At 48.2% G+C, this 19,756-nt stretch overlaps 1 protein-coding gene across 2 annotated transcripts in view; it reads left to right on the top strand.

Moving 5' to 3' along the window:
* The first annotated feature begins 1,650 nt into the window (after positions 1 to 1,650).
* LOC126070584 (interferon-induced GTP-binding protein Mx2-like) overlaps positions 1,651 to 19,756 on the top strand; it is a 36,999-nt gene continuing 18,893 nt past the window's right edge. Inside the window, exons 1-6 of one of the 2 annotated variants that reach the window (XM_049874904.1) lie at positions 1,657 to 1,760; positions 4,156 to 4,221; positions 9,533 to 9,982; positions 11,368 to 11,560; positions 12,551 to 12,688; positions 16,354 to 16,508. In XM_049874904.1, coding sequence (XP_049730861.1) covers positions 9,602 to 9,982; positions 11,368 to 11,560; positions 12,551 to 12,688; positions 16,354 to 16,508 — 867 coding nt within the window. In that variant the 5' untranslated portion in view covers positions 1,657 to 1,760; positions 4,156 to 4,221; positions 9,533 to 9,601. Of the gene's footprint in view, positions 1,761 to 4,155; positions 4,222 to 9,532; positions 9,983 to 11,367; positions 11,561 to 12,550; positions 12,689 to 16,353; positions 16,509 to 19,756 lie in introns of both variants that reach the window. The other variant, XM_049874903.1, reaches the window with a different exon arrangement.

Genomic DNA, 19,756 nt, shown 5'->3' on the forward strand with positions numbered 1-19,756 from the left:
TTCCAAGGCTGTAAATCTTTACAGGTGCAGACTGCCACATCCTTCTCCCGCGGAGGGGCTGGTGGATTCCTACTGGGGACCCTTCGGTTATCAGCCCAGCGCTTAACAATTGAGTCAATAGATTAAACAAAAAAAATTTTTTTTGTAAGCCTGTATAATCCTTCTGCAAAGGGGAATTTGCCTGCAAGGGCAATAAGAAAAATGAATGAGCAAAGAGGTGCTCAGGAATGTTTATTATTATTTTTTTTTACTTATTTAACATCTTCATTTTTGTGTTGAGAGAATAGGTAGGAGCAGAAACAGCTGAGAGCCAGCCCCTCCCGCCCTGGCCAGGCCAAGAGTGCCTGCAGCTGTGGCTCCAGGATCACGAGGGCTCCTGGGGGCTTGGAAGCCAGCCCTCACCTCCACCTGAGTCACCGAGCACAGAAGGACTTTAGGGATCCCTTGACGGAATGCCTTCATTTCTGCAGGTAGCATAACTGGAGACCAGAAAAAATCACAAATTGTGCCATAGACACAGAGGCTACTCTCGGGACCAAGTTCAGATCTTGGCGTTTGTTCCAGGCCATGCCTTCCTCCTGCCACACCCCAGGGATTTGCACTGTTGTGTCCTTAGTTGCCCTTCAGTCAGCCCTCACCCACAGTGACCCTGTGCACAATGGTCCTGAAGCATCCCGACACGTGGCTGGGGATCAAACTGTTTTCACTGGCCGGTTTTGGGGAGCAGATCACCAGGCCTTTCTTCCTAGTCCATCTCAGTCTTGGAGCCCAGCTGAAACCTGTTCAGCATCATAGTAACACACTAGCCTACACTGACAGACAGGTGGTCGGCTGTGCATGAGGTACATACATGAGCCGGGAATTGAACCCAGGTCTCCCACATGGGAGGCAAAAATTCTACCACCGTGCCACCACTGCATTGTAGCTATGATGCATTATAGCAGGAGGGAGAAATATCAAATTGGGAGAAAAGTCCAATTCCTCCTGAGGATGAAGTTGTGGGTTCCAGGAATGGGTTACCGAGGGAAGCTGTGGACTTCCCTTCTTTGGGGATTCAGCACTTAACACCGGGAAAGGTAACATTTGCCTGGTGTGGCTTAGGTGGGATCCTAGAGGAACATCTGAGAACGTTCAAGTCACATACCTGAGAAAAATTCCCCTGTTCTGTGTCAGCGATGTGTTTGCGTGATCCCACACAAGAGCCACATGTGGCTATTTAAATTAATTAAAATTGAATCGAATTAGAAATTCAGTTCCTGCATTGCGCTGGCTACATTTCAAATGCTCTGCAGCCGCGTGTGGCTGTTGGCTACCATATTGGACGTGCAGATAGAGAACACTTCCATCCTCCTTTAGGGTTCTGTCGGACAGCCAGCACTGATGGAAGTCAAAGCTTTCCAGTGTGGTCCCCAACAGTCTTACCTGGAAACTCTTTAGAACTGCTGATTTCTGGGCCCCGGCCCAGACCAGGCTTCAGCACCTGGGCAGCCTAGCGGCCCCCACCCCCATGTTTACACAAGCACTCTGGGTACTTCTGATGCTGCTCTAGACTGAGCGCCCCATACCACCCCCATCTGAGTCACCCCAGGGAGCATGTTGATAACTCAGTTTCGTTTCTGTGGCTGCCTATCTAGTTTCATTTCTCTTCGTGCTTGTGAAGGGGGAGGCATGGGAGGAGGAGCAGTTCACATACCACATAAAAACAAAGCCAAGGAAGAGAAAGAGCGGATGTGCCTGGACTCTGCTGGGAACCTGAGCCGGTAAGAGCTGGACGGAGCAGGGGACAGGGGAATGCTACTCAAAGCCTTAAATGCCAACAGAAATGTCCTTTTTTGCATTTCCTAAGTGACATGGCATTTGCCTTGTAAACTTGGCTAGTGTCAGAGGCAGGAGCAATAAAGATAAGTTTTGAATCTGACCCGTGTGAGTCAGGAAAAGGCCTGTGTTGGTGCTGGTCCACAGCCAGCCCCACAGGCAGAGGGGTGGAATCTAGAAGGGAACAACTGCCTCAGAATTTGGCCAAAGGCTGGTGCCCATGCTGGGATGGCTTGGGGCTACATTTGCTTAGCAGCGACTGTAGGGTGCATGGAGTCAGGGGGGTGGGGTGGGGAGCTTCGCAGCCTAAATTCTGGTCTCTGAGGGGCTTCGACTGCCTCTTCCCTTGTGGTTTGTGTGGTTCAGTGACCCGTCTCAGTGCTATGCTGTTAAACTGGCTCCTCCGGGACAGGTGGGGAGCCCTGACTTCTAACTTTTAGTGCTTTCTAATTGTCGATGCATAAATACCCCCAACCATGGCCAGATCCCAACCAGCAGGAGCCACCTCCAGCACCCTAAACCGCCTGCACCCTTGGGGCCAAGCAGAAAGGTGACATCATTTTATTGATGACACATTTTGAAACAGTTCTTTCTCATCACGTTTAGAATTTTTACTGTAGTGGTTTTCAAAAGAAAAGGATAAGGTCAAATTCTTTCCCTGACCCTTCGGCAGATGTTACGCTGTACTGTACAAATGAGGCTGATGCCAAAGCGAGGGAAGAAGAGGGTGGAACAAAAAGTCCCCTGTGCCAGGACACACCTAGGAACCCAGTAAAGTTCTCTGGTTGTATGCAAAGCAGCACTGGTAGACAGAGCAGTGTGGAAGACACACATTGCTTAGTCTGGGGGCACTGCTTCCATGGGTTGCTGCCCCCACCCCTCACAGCTACTTTCACCTTTTTGAGGAGTTATGTTTACTTTCATCATGGCAGTGGTCATGGGTTGAATTGTGTCCCCCAAAAAGATATGTTGAAGTCCTAATCCCTGGCACCTGCAAACATGACCTTCCTTGGAAACTGGGTTTTTCTTTGACGATGTTACCAGTTAACGAAGTCATACTGAAGTAGGGTTCTATAATTCTATTATAACTGGTGTCTTATAAAAGAGGAAAACAGGGTCACACACAAGATGAAGACACCATGTGAAGACTTATCTACAAACCACAAAGGAACACCAAGGATTGTCTGCACACACACACAAGTTAGCAGGGAGGCATGGAATACTTCCTCCCTCAGAGCCTCAGAAGGATGCCCAGACCCTGATTTTGTACTCCCAGACTCCAAAGCTGTGAGACAATACATTTCTGTTCTTTAAAGCCACCCACTTTGTGGTGTTTGGTTATGGCACTCCTAGGCAATTAAAGCAGTGCCTCTCTGAGCCTCCTGGGAGAAGGCTGCCTGGCAGGAAAAACACCTCAGAGAGGCTGTGGTGGCTTCTACAGGGTTATGCCATGAGCAATAAGTAGAAACCCAAGACCACACAGTCACTATGACATATTCCCAGTTCTGGCAAATTCTATGGGTACAGTGTGATGGAACACTTTTAAGAAAGGTGTGGCCTTTCTCACCATGATCTTGTAACTCCCACCCAAATGCTTGGGTGCGACTGTGCAAATAAGGTAATTGTGGCCCACCAAGAGGATTGGGCAGTTTTGCCATCCCACCAGGCTTAAAATGAACCATCCCAGAGGTGGGAAGGACAGCCAAGAATAGAACACATCCTTTGGACCCAGGATCCCTGTGCTAAGAATCTCCTCGAACCAGAAGGCTGAAAGAGAGAGAGAGCTGTAACACTGAAGATGGCGAGAAGGGGTGGCAGAGAAACGGCAGCAGGAGAGACCAGCAAGAGAGAGTGTGGTGGCTTCCCAGCCCACAGAGAAAGCTGAGTGCCTGTGGGCATGACAGAGAAGAGGTTGTCCTGATGGAAGAACTTCATCCTGAGTGTTCCTGAACCTGAATTGTAACCTCTTACTTCCCTAATTGACAATATCAAAGAAGACTGAAGAAGAATTGACACATTTGAATTATGGTGTTGGCAAAGAATATTTAATATACCGTGGACTGCCAGAAAAATGAACAAATCTGTCTTGGAAGAAGTACAACCAGAATGCTCCTTGGAAGCAAGGACGGCGAGACTTCATCTCACACATTTTGGACATGTTATCAGGAGGGACCAGTCCCTGGAGAAGGACAACATGCTTGGTAAGGTAGACGGTCAGCAAAAAAGAGGAAGACCCTCAACAAGATGAATTAACACAGTGGCTGCAACACTGAGCTCAAACACAGCAACGATTGTGAGGATGAATCAGGACCGGGCAATGTTTTGTTCTGTTGTACATAGGGTCACTATGAGCTGGAACCAAGTTGACAGCACCTAACAGCAATTCCCTAAGGAAACCCCATAACTGTGAGTATTGTCTGTCGAGTTTTGTGTGGCCCTTGCAATGAATTTTCTAGCTCAGCAGAGAAGTAGAGAGTGCCGTGGGAAGGATGGTTAGTGTTAGAATTGGTAAAGATGGTGGAGAGAGGAGGCATATCTCATCTCCACCCCATAGAAATCAGTCTTGGGCAGTTGATCTTGATTCTTATTCCCTCTTGTGAAGTTAAAGGTAGTCAGACAATACCCCTGTCATGCCAATTTTACAGTTGGTGTCAGGAGTGGGATTTGTGGCAATGGCTCCAAACTCAGAAGCATGGGATTTTGTAAGAGAAAAAAGGAAGGGGTGTGGGAAGTGAAACTTTTGATTCGTAGGTGGTTACTTTGGTTGTTGTTACCTGTAATGGCTGAAAGGAAAGTTATGGTGGAGCCGAGGGGAGAAAAGCTACATCCGGAGTGGCTCTGGCAAAAGTCAGGCCAGATAAGCAAGATGATTGATAGGGAGACAAGGTCTTCTGGTTCCACCGAGCCAGAGGCCCAAGGCCATATGAATATGAATGGAAAGATAGTCAAGGGGTGGAGAAGATGAAACTGGAATGTTGTAAAAAGTGTTCTGTGTTTAGTATTATGTGTTTATTTGAATGTACTATGAATATTGAATGTTTCTCCTCCCTAGTGTTGTAAAGCAGGCCTCAATGTATGATAGAAATGAATATTGGGTATTATGGATTACAGATTACAGAGAGTGTGTAACTCCACCTTCAGCTAATACTTGCTTGGATATGTTAAAAGGAGAACTAGGATTTGCCCAAAGAAACACAAGCTTTTTTTTTCCAAGCCAGTAGCCCTGTGTATAGGGTGGGTGCTTAGGTTGAAAACCTGAGCTCTGCCCAGATTTGCATTTGAAAAGACATGCAGACCTACCCAGATCCACTGAGAGAACAGGAGATTTGTATTTAAAGGAAAGACCTCCAGAAAAAAATACTTTCTCTTTTTGAATTTCAAGCAAGCAGGTGGTTTGCCTTTGGGTGCATTGAGGCAGGAAAAGTCAGTGCCTATTAGAACCCCCTTCCAGGACTGGAAGTTAAAGGGTACCAGTGAGTAGACAGTTTGGTATGCTTGCTTATGGTGACCGCCTGGGTCCATTCATGAGTGGAAGCGGGGGGAGTGAAACAATGAAGAAACAGGCTGAATTTGGACATGTTCCACTGGAACACGTTGACCCAGCCACAGCGGCTAGGGATGAGAGAGAGAGAAGTGGTTACCCATTGTGACCTAGCTTGGATGGCTAGGGATGAGCTGACCAGAACCCAGCTGAATGAAGAGAAAGATGTTTGACACCATGAACTGGTGTAGACTGCTGCAATTTGATGGCTTGCTCTGGACTGGACTTTGCTTATGGATGCGGACGCTCAAAGTTCCAAATGGAACAGAAGATTCTTCAAGACCAAGGAGAACATGCTGTCTCCTCAGTACTAGTTTGATAGGAACGGGCAATTTAAACATTGCCTATCTAAATTGAGGGGAAATAAAGGCATGAAGTGGCTGGCTCACACACTTTTGTGAGTGTGCTCACACTCAACATGAGGGGGACAAGGGAGGATCCCCACTGAATAGATTCCTCTTTTCCTGATGGGTCTAGGGAAGAGAGGGTGGGGGAAGATGCTGATAGGATTATATGATTCAGTTGGAGTGTTGATCGTTAACAGATTAATTGTGATTGTAAAACCCGTAATTGTAGAAGCTGTAAGTGTGAAAGAGTGGACTAAGGGGGAGGCACTGCTAGACTCCAGTACAGTGGCTGAGCCTAAAACTCCTTAAAGGTTTTGCTATGCTGATACCTCATGAGGCTCAGATCAAGGGAGTAATCTTCTCTCAGTGAAATTTTATCAGACGCCAGGAAGGGTGAAGCCAAGATGACTTTTGGAGAACCTGACCAGATCAGATGGACACCTGCAGCAGGCTGAATGTCTGGTACCTGAGTAACCTCACCCTGAGGACTCTTTGCCCTACTGAAGGACTAATTGTTGGTGACTGTTTTGGACTCACAAAATGATTGGGAGGGGGAAGTTGTCCTCTAAGTATAAAAGAACTATGGCTAGAAAAGTCAGGGGGTGGCCTGTGGTGCCATGAATCACGTTTATATGGCCTTTCTCATCATGGTCTTGTAACTCCCATCCAAGTGATTGGATGGGACTGTGCAAATAAGGTAACTGTGGCCCAACAAGAGGCTTGGTCAGTTTTGCCATCCCGCTAGGCTTAAAATGAGCGGTCCCACAGGCAGAAGGAGAAGATCTCACCGCCACCAAGATAGAAGAGCCAAGAACAGAGGGCGTGCTTTGCATTCGGGATCCCTGCATTGAAAAGCTCTTGGAATCAGGAGACAGAGAGCTGTAACACTGGAGATGGTGAAAAGTGGTAGTAGCAGAGACAGGAAACAGCACAGTGGGCTTCCCAGGCAGGAGAGAGAAAAAGCTGATTGCCTTGGGGCAGGAGGCTTGCTGGCAGAGTAGGGTGCCTCTGGGCACTTGGTGGATCTAGGTTTGCTGACTTAGGGAACTAGACCTGAGTGCCTTCAGGCAGAGGCTTACCGGCAGAGTGGGGTGCCTCAGGGCACTTATGGCCATGCTAATAGAGTTTTGTAGCATTTTTACAATGGGAAAATCAGACGTTTGCCTCCTCCCCTCCATTAAACATAGAACCCCAGGGTTAAGCAGAGAACGGAGTGAAGGTTTAAATGTGAAACCAGGACCAAATCTGTTAACCAGGTTGCTTTTGTTATATTCTGCTTGGAGGAAAAAATAAATTCCTAGTTAATATTAAAGAAGGCAGACTGTCACCACGGGTCTATCTAGGGTTTACACAGATTCAGCGCAACATTCTTAATTTTAGAATCATGACTCTAAAGACACAGCAAGATACTCAGCTGAGGAAGGATACACCAATATCTGTGTTTCTTCTGGAAACCCTGGTGGCGCAGTGGTTAAGTGCTGCGGCTGCTAACCAAAAGGTCGGCAGTTTGAATCCTCCAGGCATTCCTTGGAAACTCTATGGGGCAGTTCTACTCAGTCCTGTAGGGTCGCTATGAGTCGGAATCGACTCGACGGCAGCGGGTTTGGTTTTTGTTTTTGTTTTTTTGGTGTTCCTTCTGTGGCAGAGTGGGGTTTTTTTTCCTCACCTTCCTCGGATGGGGCAGTAGGTTCATATCAAGTTAGGAGCATAGAAGTGGTCATTAGTAAGGCAGAAAGACCAGAACTGAGGGGTGTGGCTATAAGGAATTGTCAATATGGACAAGAGAAAGGTTGTTGGTCTTGTAGAAATACCAGAGGCCACCCCAGAAAGGAACTGTCCCAGAATGTTTTCCTCTGGAAGACAGGTCTTCCACCTATTCTACTGCTGACTTCTGATTTATCCAAAACTAGACTGATTATTTCTTATATTACAGGCTCCTAGCCTGGATGCCCTTGGCAATACTTGGCAGCTCACTGGTTAAGTGGCTGCCTTGGAGAGTCAAAAGCAGCTCCATTTCTTTCAGCCCAGCAGCACACAGTCATACTTAAAAAGCAAACTCTTTTGCTCAGCTGGCTTTATTGTTTCCCCTTGGTCCCACTTCCCTTTTAAGAGGGCCTAATACTGCCTTTCCTGGTTACCTTGGCCTCTGTTCTTGGTTGTAGCCTCCTTGGTTCTTGCCCCTTGTCTGGTCCTTGCCTTTTCTTTTCCTGCTCTTTCTTCGCTGTAGGCTGCGCCCTGGCTCCTGCCTCTTCTCTCCTCTCCTCCTCTCTTGCTGGCTGTCTTCTTTGTTTTTAGTCCCTCTTTCCTTCCTTTTCCTTCCAAGTCAAAGCCTCAATCTCCTGTCCTTTATATTTATTCTGGGCTTCCAGAAGCTTCCAGGTGGGGGCAGAACCCTGGGGAGGAACCCACCGTGCAGTGACTGCTGAATAACAGAGGCCTTCTAGTCATGAATTTTGTTTTTTTAAAAAAATGGGTAGAAGGTCAAGGGGAGGGGGAGAGATGACTAGGTGGAGCACAGGGTATTTTTAGGACAGTGAAACTATTCCATAGGCTACTCTAGTGGTGTCAAAACTCAGAGGACTCTACAATGCAAAGTGTGAACCCTAATATGAACTATGGACTTTAATCAATAACGTTGTTGTTAGTTGCCATCAAGTCAGCTGACGCCTGGTGACCTTATGTATAACAGAATGGAACGCTGCCTGGTCTTGTGCCGTCTTCATGATCGTTGGTACCCTCGAGTCCATTGTTGTGGCTATAGTATCAATCCCGCTTGAACTTGTGGCAGTCTCCTGTTGATATATGGCTGCAGTAGTTTTTTGTTTTTAATTATCTTCTTTTTGTTGTACAGCAGTATTTTGCTAGGATGTAATATTAGTGATATTGTTCAATAATTTCTGCATTCCATTTGATTGGCTTTCTTTGGAACGAGCACAGATATAGATTTCTGCCAGTCAGTTGACCAGGTAGCTGTCTTCCAAACTCCTTGATATAGATTAATAAGCACTTCCAGCATTGCATCCATTTATCGGAGCATCTCAGTTGATATTCTGTCAATTCTTGGAGCCATGTTTTTCACCAGTTATACAAAGTCACTATGAGTCAGAGCTAACTCAATGGCAACTAAGAACAAGAAGATAATTGTGGCATCCTGCTTGTGTCTCTTGATTAAGGATATTTTCTGTACCATCTTACGGACTTAAGAGACACTTGAATCCCATGTTGGAAAGCATGTGATATGAAACTAAGTAAGTGAATTCTCATGATTCATGTGATTCCTGGATTAGAAATGGGTGGCAAGTCCAGCAAGAGGCTGGATTTGCAGATGGGCTGTGGTCTGAGTCATTTTTAGGGGGAATACGTGAAACACAAACCCCACTTCTGGTTCTGATATAGTGACGGCAGGGCTAGGTTTGCTTCAAGCAGGTCCAAGAGGTGCTACCTCTCATCTCCACACCCCTACCAGTTCTTCTGCCCAGAACTGAACCAGAGAAAGGGTGAAGCCATGGATGAAACAGAATGGTTTCTATTTCATCAGAAGTGACAGAGGGCCATTGAAACTCCTCCACGGTAATGTGAAACCTAGTCGCCCCTTATCCCCAAGCCCTGGGCCCTGTAGAGACCCTCGCTTGTGTTCTGTGACTATTTGCTGCCAAGAGTCCTCCTGCAGATGTGGGGGCCTGTGCTGGGCCAATGGTTTCCTCTGTTTTATGGGCAGGTATTGGTTTGCATTGGGTTGAGGCGAGGAGGGGCTGACAAACATGGAGCTTGTGTGTGGTAGGACTTCTTGGTGACCTTTGGACCTCTCACCCACTTTTTGTCTTTGCAGAGCTCTGCAAGGAGATTGGAAGCACTAAGCAACAGGAAAACACTCACCAGACTTGACTGGCAATAGCTAATGCCTAAAGTCCACAAGCCTTGTCCACAGCAGAATCAAAATCCACTTTCTTCCCAATACCATCCTGAAAAAGAAATGAGTTCCCGTCAACGGCCACCGCCATCATTCCGCCCAGCACAAAAACAAATCATGTCTCCCCCAAACCAGCAGGCAGGAGACGTCACCATGCACTTCACTTCACTGATGCTGAATGAACAGACCACCAGCATGCCACCAGGAGAGAACAGGAGCCAGCCACCACTAGCAGAGAATAGGAGACAGCCGCCACCAGGAGAGAACAGGAGCCAGCTGCCACCAGGAGAGAACAGGAGCCAGCCACCACCAGGAGAGAATATGAGACAGCCACCACCAGGAGAGAACAGGAGCCAGCCGAGGGCAAAGGTAAGTCATTGAGGTAAGGCATTGAGGAAGGGAATGTTCTAGCCACCAGCCAGATAGATAAATGCCAAGGAGTGGTTGTGGGGTCAGCCCACCCAGGTGATAAAACCAGCAAATCAGCCCAATCTCAATGCACAGCTCTGTCCCCTAGCTCTTCTGATCACTTCCAACAAGTACCAGGGACACACACAGGCTCTGCAGTGGCACTGGACATCTGATATCTGGGACTAGGGACTTCTGTTCCATGTTGTTGATCCAAGGTCTGGGATTGCCAGGAAAGACACGACTTACACATGGACAATGGGGAGAACAACACTTCACCCACATAGAGAAAAGACAGAGCAAGGTTAGCTTCAGTAGTGGGAGCTGGTCCCCAGTGGCCAGCGGGTCACTCCCCACAGCTAACACAGGGCTGGTATTCTGTACACACCCCACTCATTTTGCCCGGAGGGACCCCATTCCTTCCCCACCAGGAATAGGTATAGTAGTGGGGTTGACCAGGTGCCATATGATTTACATTGTAGCAGAACAAACAAGTACTCATTAGACCTGAAAGAGGGAAGGAGCTTCCCTGATAAGGAAGAACAAGAAACCAGGACAGAGGGAGGCTCAGTTCCCAGCCTGCATTATCAGGGAATGTTCTAGAACCCAAGGCTTCTGATTAGGGAGCCTGGGTAAGAATTTGCAAGGCCGTACAACACACCATCTTCCCAACACATATGCTGGGAATCCTTCCTGGAAGCTTTTCTATCAGCTGCTACAGCTTCTGTCGCCACAGCCGACGTACCCTCCACCCTTCATCCTCCCCATTCTGCAGTCCCAGGACCCAGCGCTTTGCCTTCCTCTGGCTGGGAGCTGCCACCTCTTGTTGCCTTGTCTTCTCCCAGTTCCCTCCCCAGAAGCAAAGATTCACCTTCAACCTTTCCTCTGGGAGGCAGTTCCTTCTCCACCCCAGCCAAATACTCCCCTCTCCTGAGGACACCCCAATATGAACACAACACAGTCCCACCCTTGAGGAACATCTTGATCCACTTCCCCCCAGCCCTGGTCTGCAGCCCAACATGGACAAATAAAAAAACAAAAACCCAAAACAGTTGCTGTCGAGTAGATTCCAACTCATGGTGACCTCATGTGTGTCAGAGTAGAACTGCACTCCACAGGGTCAAGGCTGTGACCTTTTAGAAGCAGATCACTAGGCCTTTCTTCTGAGGCTTCTCTGGGTGGGTTTGAACTGCCACCCTTTTGGTTAGTAGTCAAGTAGTTAATGTTTGTGCCACCCAACATTCACAGATGCACAAATTCTGCCACCAGTTCCCCACAAGGGTGGGAACCTCTAGGATAAAACCCAATCTGAAACCAGGGCAGTGAGGTCTGTCTGCCTTCTGCAGTGGACCAAGAGCATCCTGCACAGCCAGTATGAGGAGAAGGTGCGCCCCTACATCGACCTCATCGACTTCCTGTGGACCCTGGGCGTGGACCAGGACCTGGCACTGCCCGCCATCGCTGTCATTGGGGACCAGAGCTCCGGGAAGAGCTCGGTACTGGAGGCTCTGTCGGGCGTCGCCCTGCCCAGGGGCACCAGTAAGCAACTCTGCTCGATAGCAAGTAGCATCAAACCATCCTTTGGGGACCAACCAGCTTGAGAGGCAGGCCACCGTTAGGGAGCCCAGGAGGCAGATCCTCCATGTCCTGGGCAGCTTAAGCTCGGGAGTGTATGGGTAGTCAGGAAGGATCTGGGTGTCCTGCTTTGCCTTGCATTTTCTCTTTCACATTCACATCTAACAACCATCACCCCCTGTGTCAGTCAAGGTCCCAGCAGTGACCTTGGTGTTTCTTTCCAGTGGTCTTTATAAGAGCGTGGAGTCCCTCGGTAGTGCAAATGGTCAACGTGCTGAATTTGCGCCACCCAGGGACTTAGGCTTCACAAAGAGCAGTGATCTGAGGGTCCCCAGGATCTCAGGAGCACCAGCTTGGTCAGAGAGTTCCTACCTCCCTGCCAGGCGCCTCCATACACTGCACCTTTAGAATACCCTTTGACTCCTTCCTTTGAGATTTCCAGCTTCTCTCCCAGGCTCTCTGATCCAGAGGACAGGGTGCAGGGGAGTTGGATGCACTTGAGCAGGTCTCACTGTTGCATGTTTTATTTGCTCCCCTTCCCCGAGCAGCCCACCTGGACAATGCAGGCCCTAAACAAACAGCTAAGGGGCTGGAGCCCCACGGGCCTTGAGGGCTCTGAGGTGCACCGGGGCCCAACATCCACACATATCGCTACAGAAAGCATGGTGGGGACCACTGCTGGTGACCAGCAGGGTGGCGCCCACTGACCACGCCCTGCATACAGCACTAACAGCAGCAGCAAAGGCTTCCCTAGAACAGCAGCTGGTCCCTGAGCCTTGTGCTCACCTACCCAACCCAGATCCTCCTGCGCTTATCATGAGGCCCTAGAAAGTGCCAGGAAGTAAGACACAGCCTGTGGGGACACTGGGGAAGTCCCTGGGAGGGAAGAGTAAGAGACACCAGTGCTACTTTTTTAACAGAAAACTGAACAGTGTTTTGGAAAATTTCTCTTAGGTATTACCACCAGGTGTCCTCTGGTGCTGAAATTGAAAAGGCAGCCGTGTGAGTATGAGTGGAGGGGAAAACTCAGTTATCGAGACAAGGAACTCCACCTGCACAGCCCGGAGGAGGTGGAACAGGTTATACACAAAGGTAGGGCCACGTGGGTTTCTGCTGGCTCCATCCTGTGGCTGGCTTCCCTCCCTCTTCCCCAGCTCTTTCTACTGCTCCTCATTGCATCCATCACCCCATGATGGAGGGGGGTTGTCGCTCAACCTCCAAAATACCCTGACTCCCCACATGGCAAATTCCGGGGTGGTGCAGACAGTTTATGCACTTAGCTGCTAACTGAAAGTTTGGGGGTTCAAGTCCCCCCAGAAGTGTCTCAGAAGAAAGGCCTAGTGATCTCCCGCCAGCCAATCAGCCGTTGAAAGCCCTGTGGAGCGTGGTTCTACTCTGACACAGACAGGTCGCCGTGAGTTGGAGTCGACTCGATGGCAACTGGTTTGCCTTTTGGTTTTCCCCCCACATGGCACTGGCCGGTCTGGGTCACCGCCGCTCTCCCCCAGGTCCTTGCCCATTTCAACCCTCGCAGAATTATCTCCCAGCTGAAACCCTCACACACTGCCCCCACCTGCAGGGAGAAGTCTGGCCCCCCATCGCCAGGGCCTCATCCTCGTTCTGTGCCCCCCCCCTTCCCAGCTCCAGGCTCCAACATGCTGGACTGATCTCAGCTTCACAAAGGAAAGTGCCCTTTCTTCCTTCTAGGCTTTTCCACTTGCTGGTCTCTTGGTTTCCACAATTTCCTCTCCTCTTCACCTGCCTGATTCCTACTCATCCTTGGGGGTCTTGGTTTAATGCCCTCCCTCCTCCAGGAAGCCTCCCTGGATAGGATCTGACCTTAACCCTGGGCCAGGCCCAGCCATCCTGGACATTGCTTGTCTTCCTGTCTTCTGGCCACATCACCAGGCAGCTCCCCCCACCCAGCATGGGCACCTCCCACCCGTAAATGCTGGAAGCACAGCTAACACCTGGCTGCTGAGCAAAGCTTACCAAGGCTTAAGATTAGTAGTAGGAAACTGTAAAATAATAAAAAAAAAGATCAATTGCTCCTGGAGTCTGGGGCCATGCCACCTCCATAGTGCCCCTTGGTGGTCGGTTGTTCATCCCTCCTACCAGGCCCTGTCCCTCCACTCTTATTGCCCTCTCTGGTTTCTGCCAAAAAAATACATAAACAAACGTTGCCATACAGTTAATTCCAGCTAATGGCAACCTGGTATGACAGAGTAGAACTTCTCCACAGGGTTTTCTTGGCCATAATCTTTACAGAAGCAGATCACTGTGCTTTTCTTCCACAGCACTGCTGGATGGGTTCAAACCACCAACATTTTGGTTAGTAGTTGAGTGCAAACCATTTGTGCTACCTGGGACTGATTTCAGCCAGAGGGAGAAAAAAATATATATATGTCCTTAACATAAAAGAATCTCCACAGCTATGAATTCTGAGTTTAGTGGACACTAGCTTTTTGCATTATTAAATAGCAAACTCACTATCACAGCACAAGGCCATTGGATGACTTCCTGGGCTTGGTGCTACCCTGAGAACCCCATGTCTGCAAGCCTCAAATGGCTTGCCCACAGGGTTCTTTCCAAAATAGAGATGTCCTGCCCTCAATTCTAGTCCTCATCTCTCACATACAGAAGTGGATTGAGGCCCTTAAGTGGCCCATTTGCAAGCTTCAGTTTTTCAAAGATCTGCACCCTGGCAGTGCCCACGACAGCTATTCTGTCCCTATTCTGGTCCCACCAACACATCCTGCAGGTTTGTGGATGTCTGTCTGACCCTTTCTAACTGTGAGCTTAGTGGGAACAGGCCAGGTGGGCAGCATGCACCCTGTGACCTGAGCCCCTAACATAGCACCAGCATGAAACTGGACCAATGAGTCCGTGCCCAGTGTGCAAGAAGCCAAACTCTCAGACACAGTCTTTGAGAGGAAGAAAGAGTTTATTTCACAGGCTAGTAAGCGGGAACTCAGGGGTATCGACCTCAGATTGAGTTCCCCAACCCGCACAAGCAATTTCTAATTTATACTTATACGTATTCACTTGAGGGTGGAGGAAGGTGGTGGGCAGGATCAGAAAGTTTTAACTATTCATGGTTTCTACGGATTATTCATTATAAGCAAGGCTAAGACTTGGCACAGAAATGGCCGGTGGACCCTTCCCTTTTGAAATGGGCTCAACTACTGCCAATGACATGTATCTGGTGATTCTGGTGCCCTGGTGTGAGTCTTTTGGTTCCTTGACATAAGCTCTCTTGCATTATTGAGCACGTGTGGCAGCGCAGGGTCATTTGTTGGCCATTGTGGTCTGTTCTGCGCGTGTCTGGCTACTCCAAGCCGGTTAGATCTGGACTCTTCTGGGGCTCCCCAGAGAGTCTGCAAAAACAACTTAGAAGACGTTAGTGATGTGGGGGAGGGGGGGTGACTGGGAATGGCCTGATAACTAGTAGAGTACTAATGAATTAGGTGTCTTCAGCCTCTAGGGTCGCCTAACAAGCACACCCTGAGTGTGGGCTCAGAAAAGGTTCTGTATACAAATGAATAATGAACAAACCAGAGCCCAGACATCTTTAAAATAGCAGGTCAGAACTCCCATCCAGTGCTGGTATGGGTGTGAGTGGGTGCAACCACTTTGGAAAGCTGCTTGGCAATATTTACAAAAGCAGAAAATGTACATACTCTGTAATCCAGCCCCTCTACTCTTAGGTATACGGACAATCCCTGTATTATGAAAAAGTTCCATTCCTAAGTCTGTCTTTAAGTCGAATTTGTACGTAAGTGGGAACAGGTAGATACGGTTGGTATCTAAGGTCAGTTAGTCAAATGTTTGTCTTAGTATATAGTATATAGTGTACCTTTCTATGCATAAAAAACATTAAATAAACACCTCCAGATACACTAAAACATCTTTAACTTAAGTAAAAATAATAATGTTTTGAGGTGTATCGCAAAGTACTGCCCATTTGTTATTATGAACCAGTATGTACCTCAAATATTTAATATAATAGGCTCTATAGGGGTTGGTTCATAACGAGTTGTATGTAAGTGGGACATTCATACTCTGGGGACTACCTGAACACCCAACCAAATTTTCACCAAGACAGGTTTTAGAATGTCCAGAGCAGCACTATTGTAATAGAGCCAAACTGGAAACTACCCAAATGTCCATCAACAGTAGACCACACATTGTTTTATGTACTGTCTACTGCTAGCCTCAATGGCTCCTCCTGGCCCACGCAGAAGATCTCTTCCAAAATAGAGACATCCTGCCCCCAAATATACTTAGTTTATGATTCTCCATACAGCAACTTGAAAGTCCTTGTGATGTGGCAAGTAGCTTCCCCAAGAGGGAACCATCCAGGAGAAAGCAAGGAGGAAACCATGATGTCTTTTATGACTTAGTCACACATTATCACTTCCAGGACACTGTCCATTAGAAGCAAGTTGGAGGCCTCCAAGATAACTCTGGAGACCTGGTAGCACAGTGGTTAAGAGTTTGGCTACTAACCAAAAAGTCAACAGTTCAAATCCACCAGTTGCTCCTTGGAAACTCTGTGGGGTAGTTCTAACCTGTCCTATAGGATCACTATGAGTTGAAATCAACCCAACAGCAACGGGTTTGGTTTTTTGGGTAAGATGATTGTGCAGTCTTCTATGAAATGTGCCCTGAAAATAGTAACCACTTAAGTATCAACTGGTTCCTCTCTGATGCTCATTAACTCTGACTCTGGGTTTCTCCCCTCTTGGCCTCCATAGCCCAGAATGCCATCGCTGGTCATGGTGTGAGCATTAGTCACGAGCCCATTCATCTGGAGATCACCTCCCCGGAGGTTCCAGACCTGACCCTCATTGATCTTCCTGGCATCGCCAGGGTGGCCATGGGAAATCAGCCCCAGGACATCGGACTACAGGTGAGCCTTCCTGGAACTTGGAAACAGGCCAAGCTGAAGTTGCAGGGGGGTACTTCAGCGGTTTCTGCCTACAGTCCCAAGAACATCTGGGTGCCTGCCTCAGCCTTTGCTCCAAGTGACAAGAGGGGGTCTAGATCAGGACTGCTGAGGGCAGGGACCTCATACTCAGTTTCTAACTTGGCCTCATAAGGCCTCATAAGGCCTCATAGTGAAGTGGATCTGGTGGGACTGACAGCTATGGGGTCACCATGAGTCAGAGTAGACTCAAAGACAACTGGTTTTTTTGGCGACTATTCATTTTTGGAGGAGCCGTGGTGACACAGTGGTTAAGCGCTTGACTGCTAACCAAAAAAAAGGTCAGCAGTTTGAACCCACCCAGCCACTCCATGGCAGAAAGATGTGGCAGTCTGCTTCGGTAAAGATTACAGCCTTAGAAACCCTATGGGGCAGTTCTACTCTGTCCTATAAGGTTGCATGAGTTGGAATCAACTCCACTGCAAAGGGTTTATACATTTTTGACCAAGTAGTCTTCTCAACTGACTTCTTGATCGGTTTTTATTTATTTTATTTTTTTACTTTATTGCTTTTGACCAAATTATATGCTCCCCTTCCTACCTGTCCCTCCCCAACTTAAGGGCTGCCTTCAAAAGGGGAAAGAAAAGTATGTTTCCTAGAGCAAACTGCAGGAAGGATAGGTACAGATAGGACTTGATGGGGGAAAGGGGAAAATGGCATGGTTTGTGGCTGCTAGAGGCTGGGGAGTGGAGACAAGGGGAAGGGAAAGGGCATTCAGAGCCAAGACCAGCCCTGGAAATCCATTCCAAATACCTCCCCATCTCTCCACTCCTTCCCACCCTCTTTCTGAGTTTCCTCTCCTCTGTCCAGGACCCCATTCTACTTCAGCTGCAGGCATCCAGGGCCTCTCAGCTCCCTAGCACCCCCACTGTCCTGCCCCATCCGAAACCTGGCTGATAAACTCCAGAGCGCATCTCTAAGCACAAGGAAATAGCTGCTGGAAATCTCCCAGTTCTTTGGCCATTGTCTTATCTCCATGTGAGAAGGAATATCTTCCTCTCAGTTTCCTGGAAATTTGACCCTTTACCTTGTCCATGAATCCCAACCTGTTTCAGGAATTGTCAATCAAAGAGGCAAAGCTTCCTCACCTTGGGCGTCTTTCACAAGTCCTGCCTGCCCTTGTATATTTGCAAATGAGTCTTTTCTCCAACTCTTCACCGTCTTTGAGTCTTCCCAGAGGCCACACCAGCTCCTTGCCCCAGTTGGATTGCTGGTGCATGTGCTCCATCTTCCTGGAACCACTCCCCCCTCTGAGAAATGTGCACGTGAACACAGACCAAAGTCCACAAAGAGGGGAGGGAGCCTGCCCTGCTGTCTGCCAAATTGTTCTCCTTTAAGAACTTTCTGTCCTCCCAGCTTCGTTGTGTTGCCCCTTTTAATGCTGAATTTTACCTGAGCCCTGTGATGTAGGAAAAATGCAATGGTTAAAGAAGTCCACCCACCCTTTGTGTTCAGGAAAACGTCTTGCTGCAAAGAACCACCGGTCCCAAACATATGAGTTAGATAAGACTCAGAGATGCCCCCTCGTTTACCTGTGACAGGGCCCGACAGAGATGCTCCAGTTCCCATTTCTAGCCTCATAAATGAGCCACTGAGCTGCTTGTCCCACTGATCAATGAGAAACAAATCCTTGTTCACTAGACTTTGGTTAAGCTTCTCTCCATGCCCGAAGTCTGTGAACCTTGGCCCACCTTCGGCCTGAGCCAACATAGTGCCCCTCCTTAAGGTCTCTTCCCAGAGAAAGGCTGACCTCAGCATAAAGCATTCTGATTTCCTGTCTGATGAAGGTTGCCTATTCATCCCTCTTCCCCACACCTGGGTTTTTTTTTTTCTCTCTCTCCCTGTTTCCCCTTAGCTTCTATAGAAGAAAACGCTTTCTCCCTAATTCTTTGAGAGGCTCGCAGACCTTATGATCTGAGAGTTCTCTCTGTTACCATAGACCTGCTCCCCCACTACTACAACGGCCCCTTTCCCCTTTCCCCCTCTTCTTTCTGAATACAGCGTCTCCCTATCAAAGTCTGCATTTATCTTTTATTTCACACTCCACTTTCCCATTAACACACACATGCACGTGTTCACCCACCCAACACGTCCATTTCCAAATACAATATATCACTCCCTCCTTGAGAACCATCTTCATTGGCTTCCAGGAAAATCCATGCTGGCCCTTCCTCTCTCTCCTCTCGGTTACTCCCTCTTAGTCGATTCTTCTCCACTTTTCTGGCCTCCAGATGTTGCAAAGACTCAGAGATCTCCCCATTGGTATCTCATTCAGGCTCATAGCTTTAAATATCACCCCGAACAACTCCCAAATCTCTATTTCCAGCTCAGGCCTCTCCCCTGAACTTCAGGCTCATATCTCCAGCTGCAGGCTCACCTTCCCTTCCCCCACCTTTGAATACCTAATAGCCATTAAACCAGTTGTCACAGAGTCACCTCCAGCTTGTGTGTCAGTGTAGCACTGTGCTCCATAGGGGTTTCAACGGCTGATTGTTTGGAAGTGTATTGCCAGGCCTTTCTTCCAAAGTGCCTCTGGGTGGACTCGAACCTCCAACCTTTTAGTCAGCAGGTGTCTTAATTATCTAGTGCTGCTATAACAGTAATGCCACAAATGGGTGGCTTTAACAAAGAGAAATTTATTCTCTCACAGTGTAGGAGGCAAGAAGTCCAAATTCAAGGTGCCAGGGAAAGGCTTTTCTCTCTGTTAGCTCTGGGGGAAAGTCCTTGTCATCAATCTTCCCCTGGTAAAAGAGCTTCTCGGTGCAGGGACCCTGGGTCCAAAGACGCACTATTCTCCTGGCTCTTGTTTCTTGGTGGTACAAGGTTCCCACGTCTCTTTGTTTGCTTCTCTCTTTCATATCTCAGAAAGAGATTGACTTAAAACACAACCTATTCTTGTAGATTGAGTCCTGCCTCATTAACATCATAGAGGTAGGATTTACAACACACAGGAAAGTCACATCAGGTGACAAAATGATAGACAATCACACAATTCTGGGAATCATGGCCTAGCCAAGTTGACACACATTTTGGGAGGAACACAATTCAGTCATGACAGCAGGCAAGTGCGTGAACTGTTTGCACCTCCCAGGGCCTCCTAAATGACTAATAGGGATAGTAAACTCAATGCGTCCAAACCTAGCACCTGATCTTTCCACCCACGTCTGCCCTTC

The sequence above is a fragment of the Elephas maximus genome, chromosome 2, assembly GCF_024166365.1.
Source record: "Elephas maximus indicus isolate mEleMax1 chromosome 2, mEleMax1 primary haplotype, whole genome shotgun sequence".
Lineage (NCBI taxonomy): Eukaryota > Metazoa > Chordata > Mammalia > Proboscidea > Elephantidae > Elephas > Elephas maximus.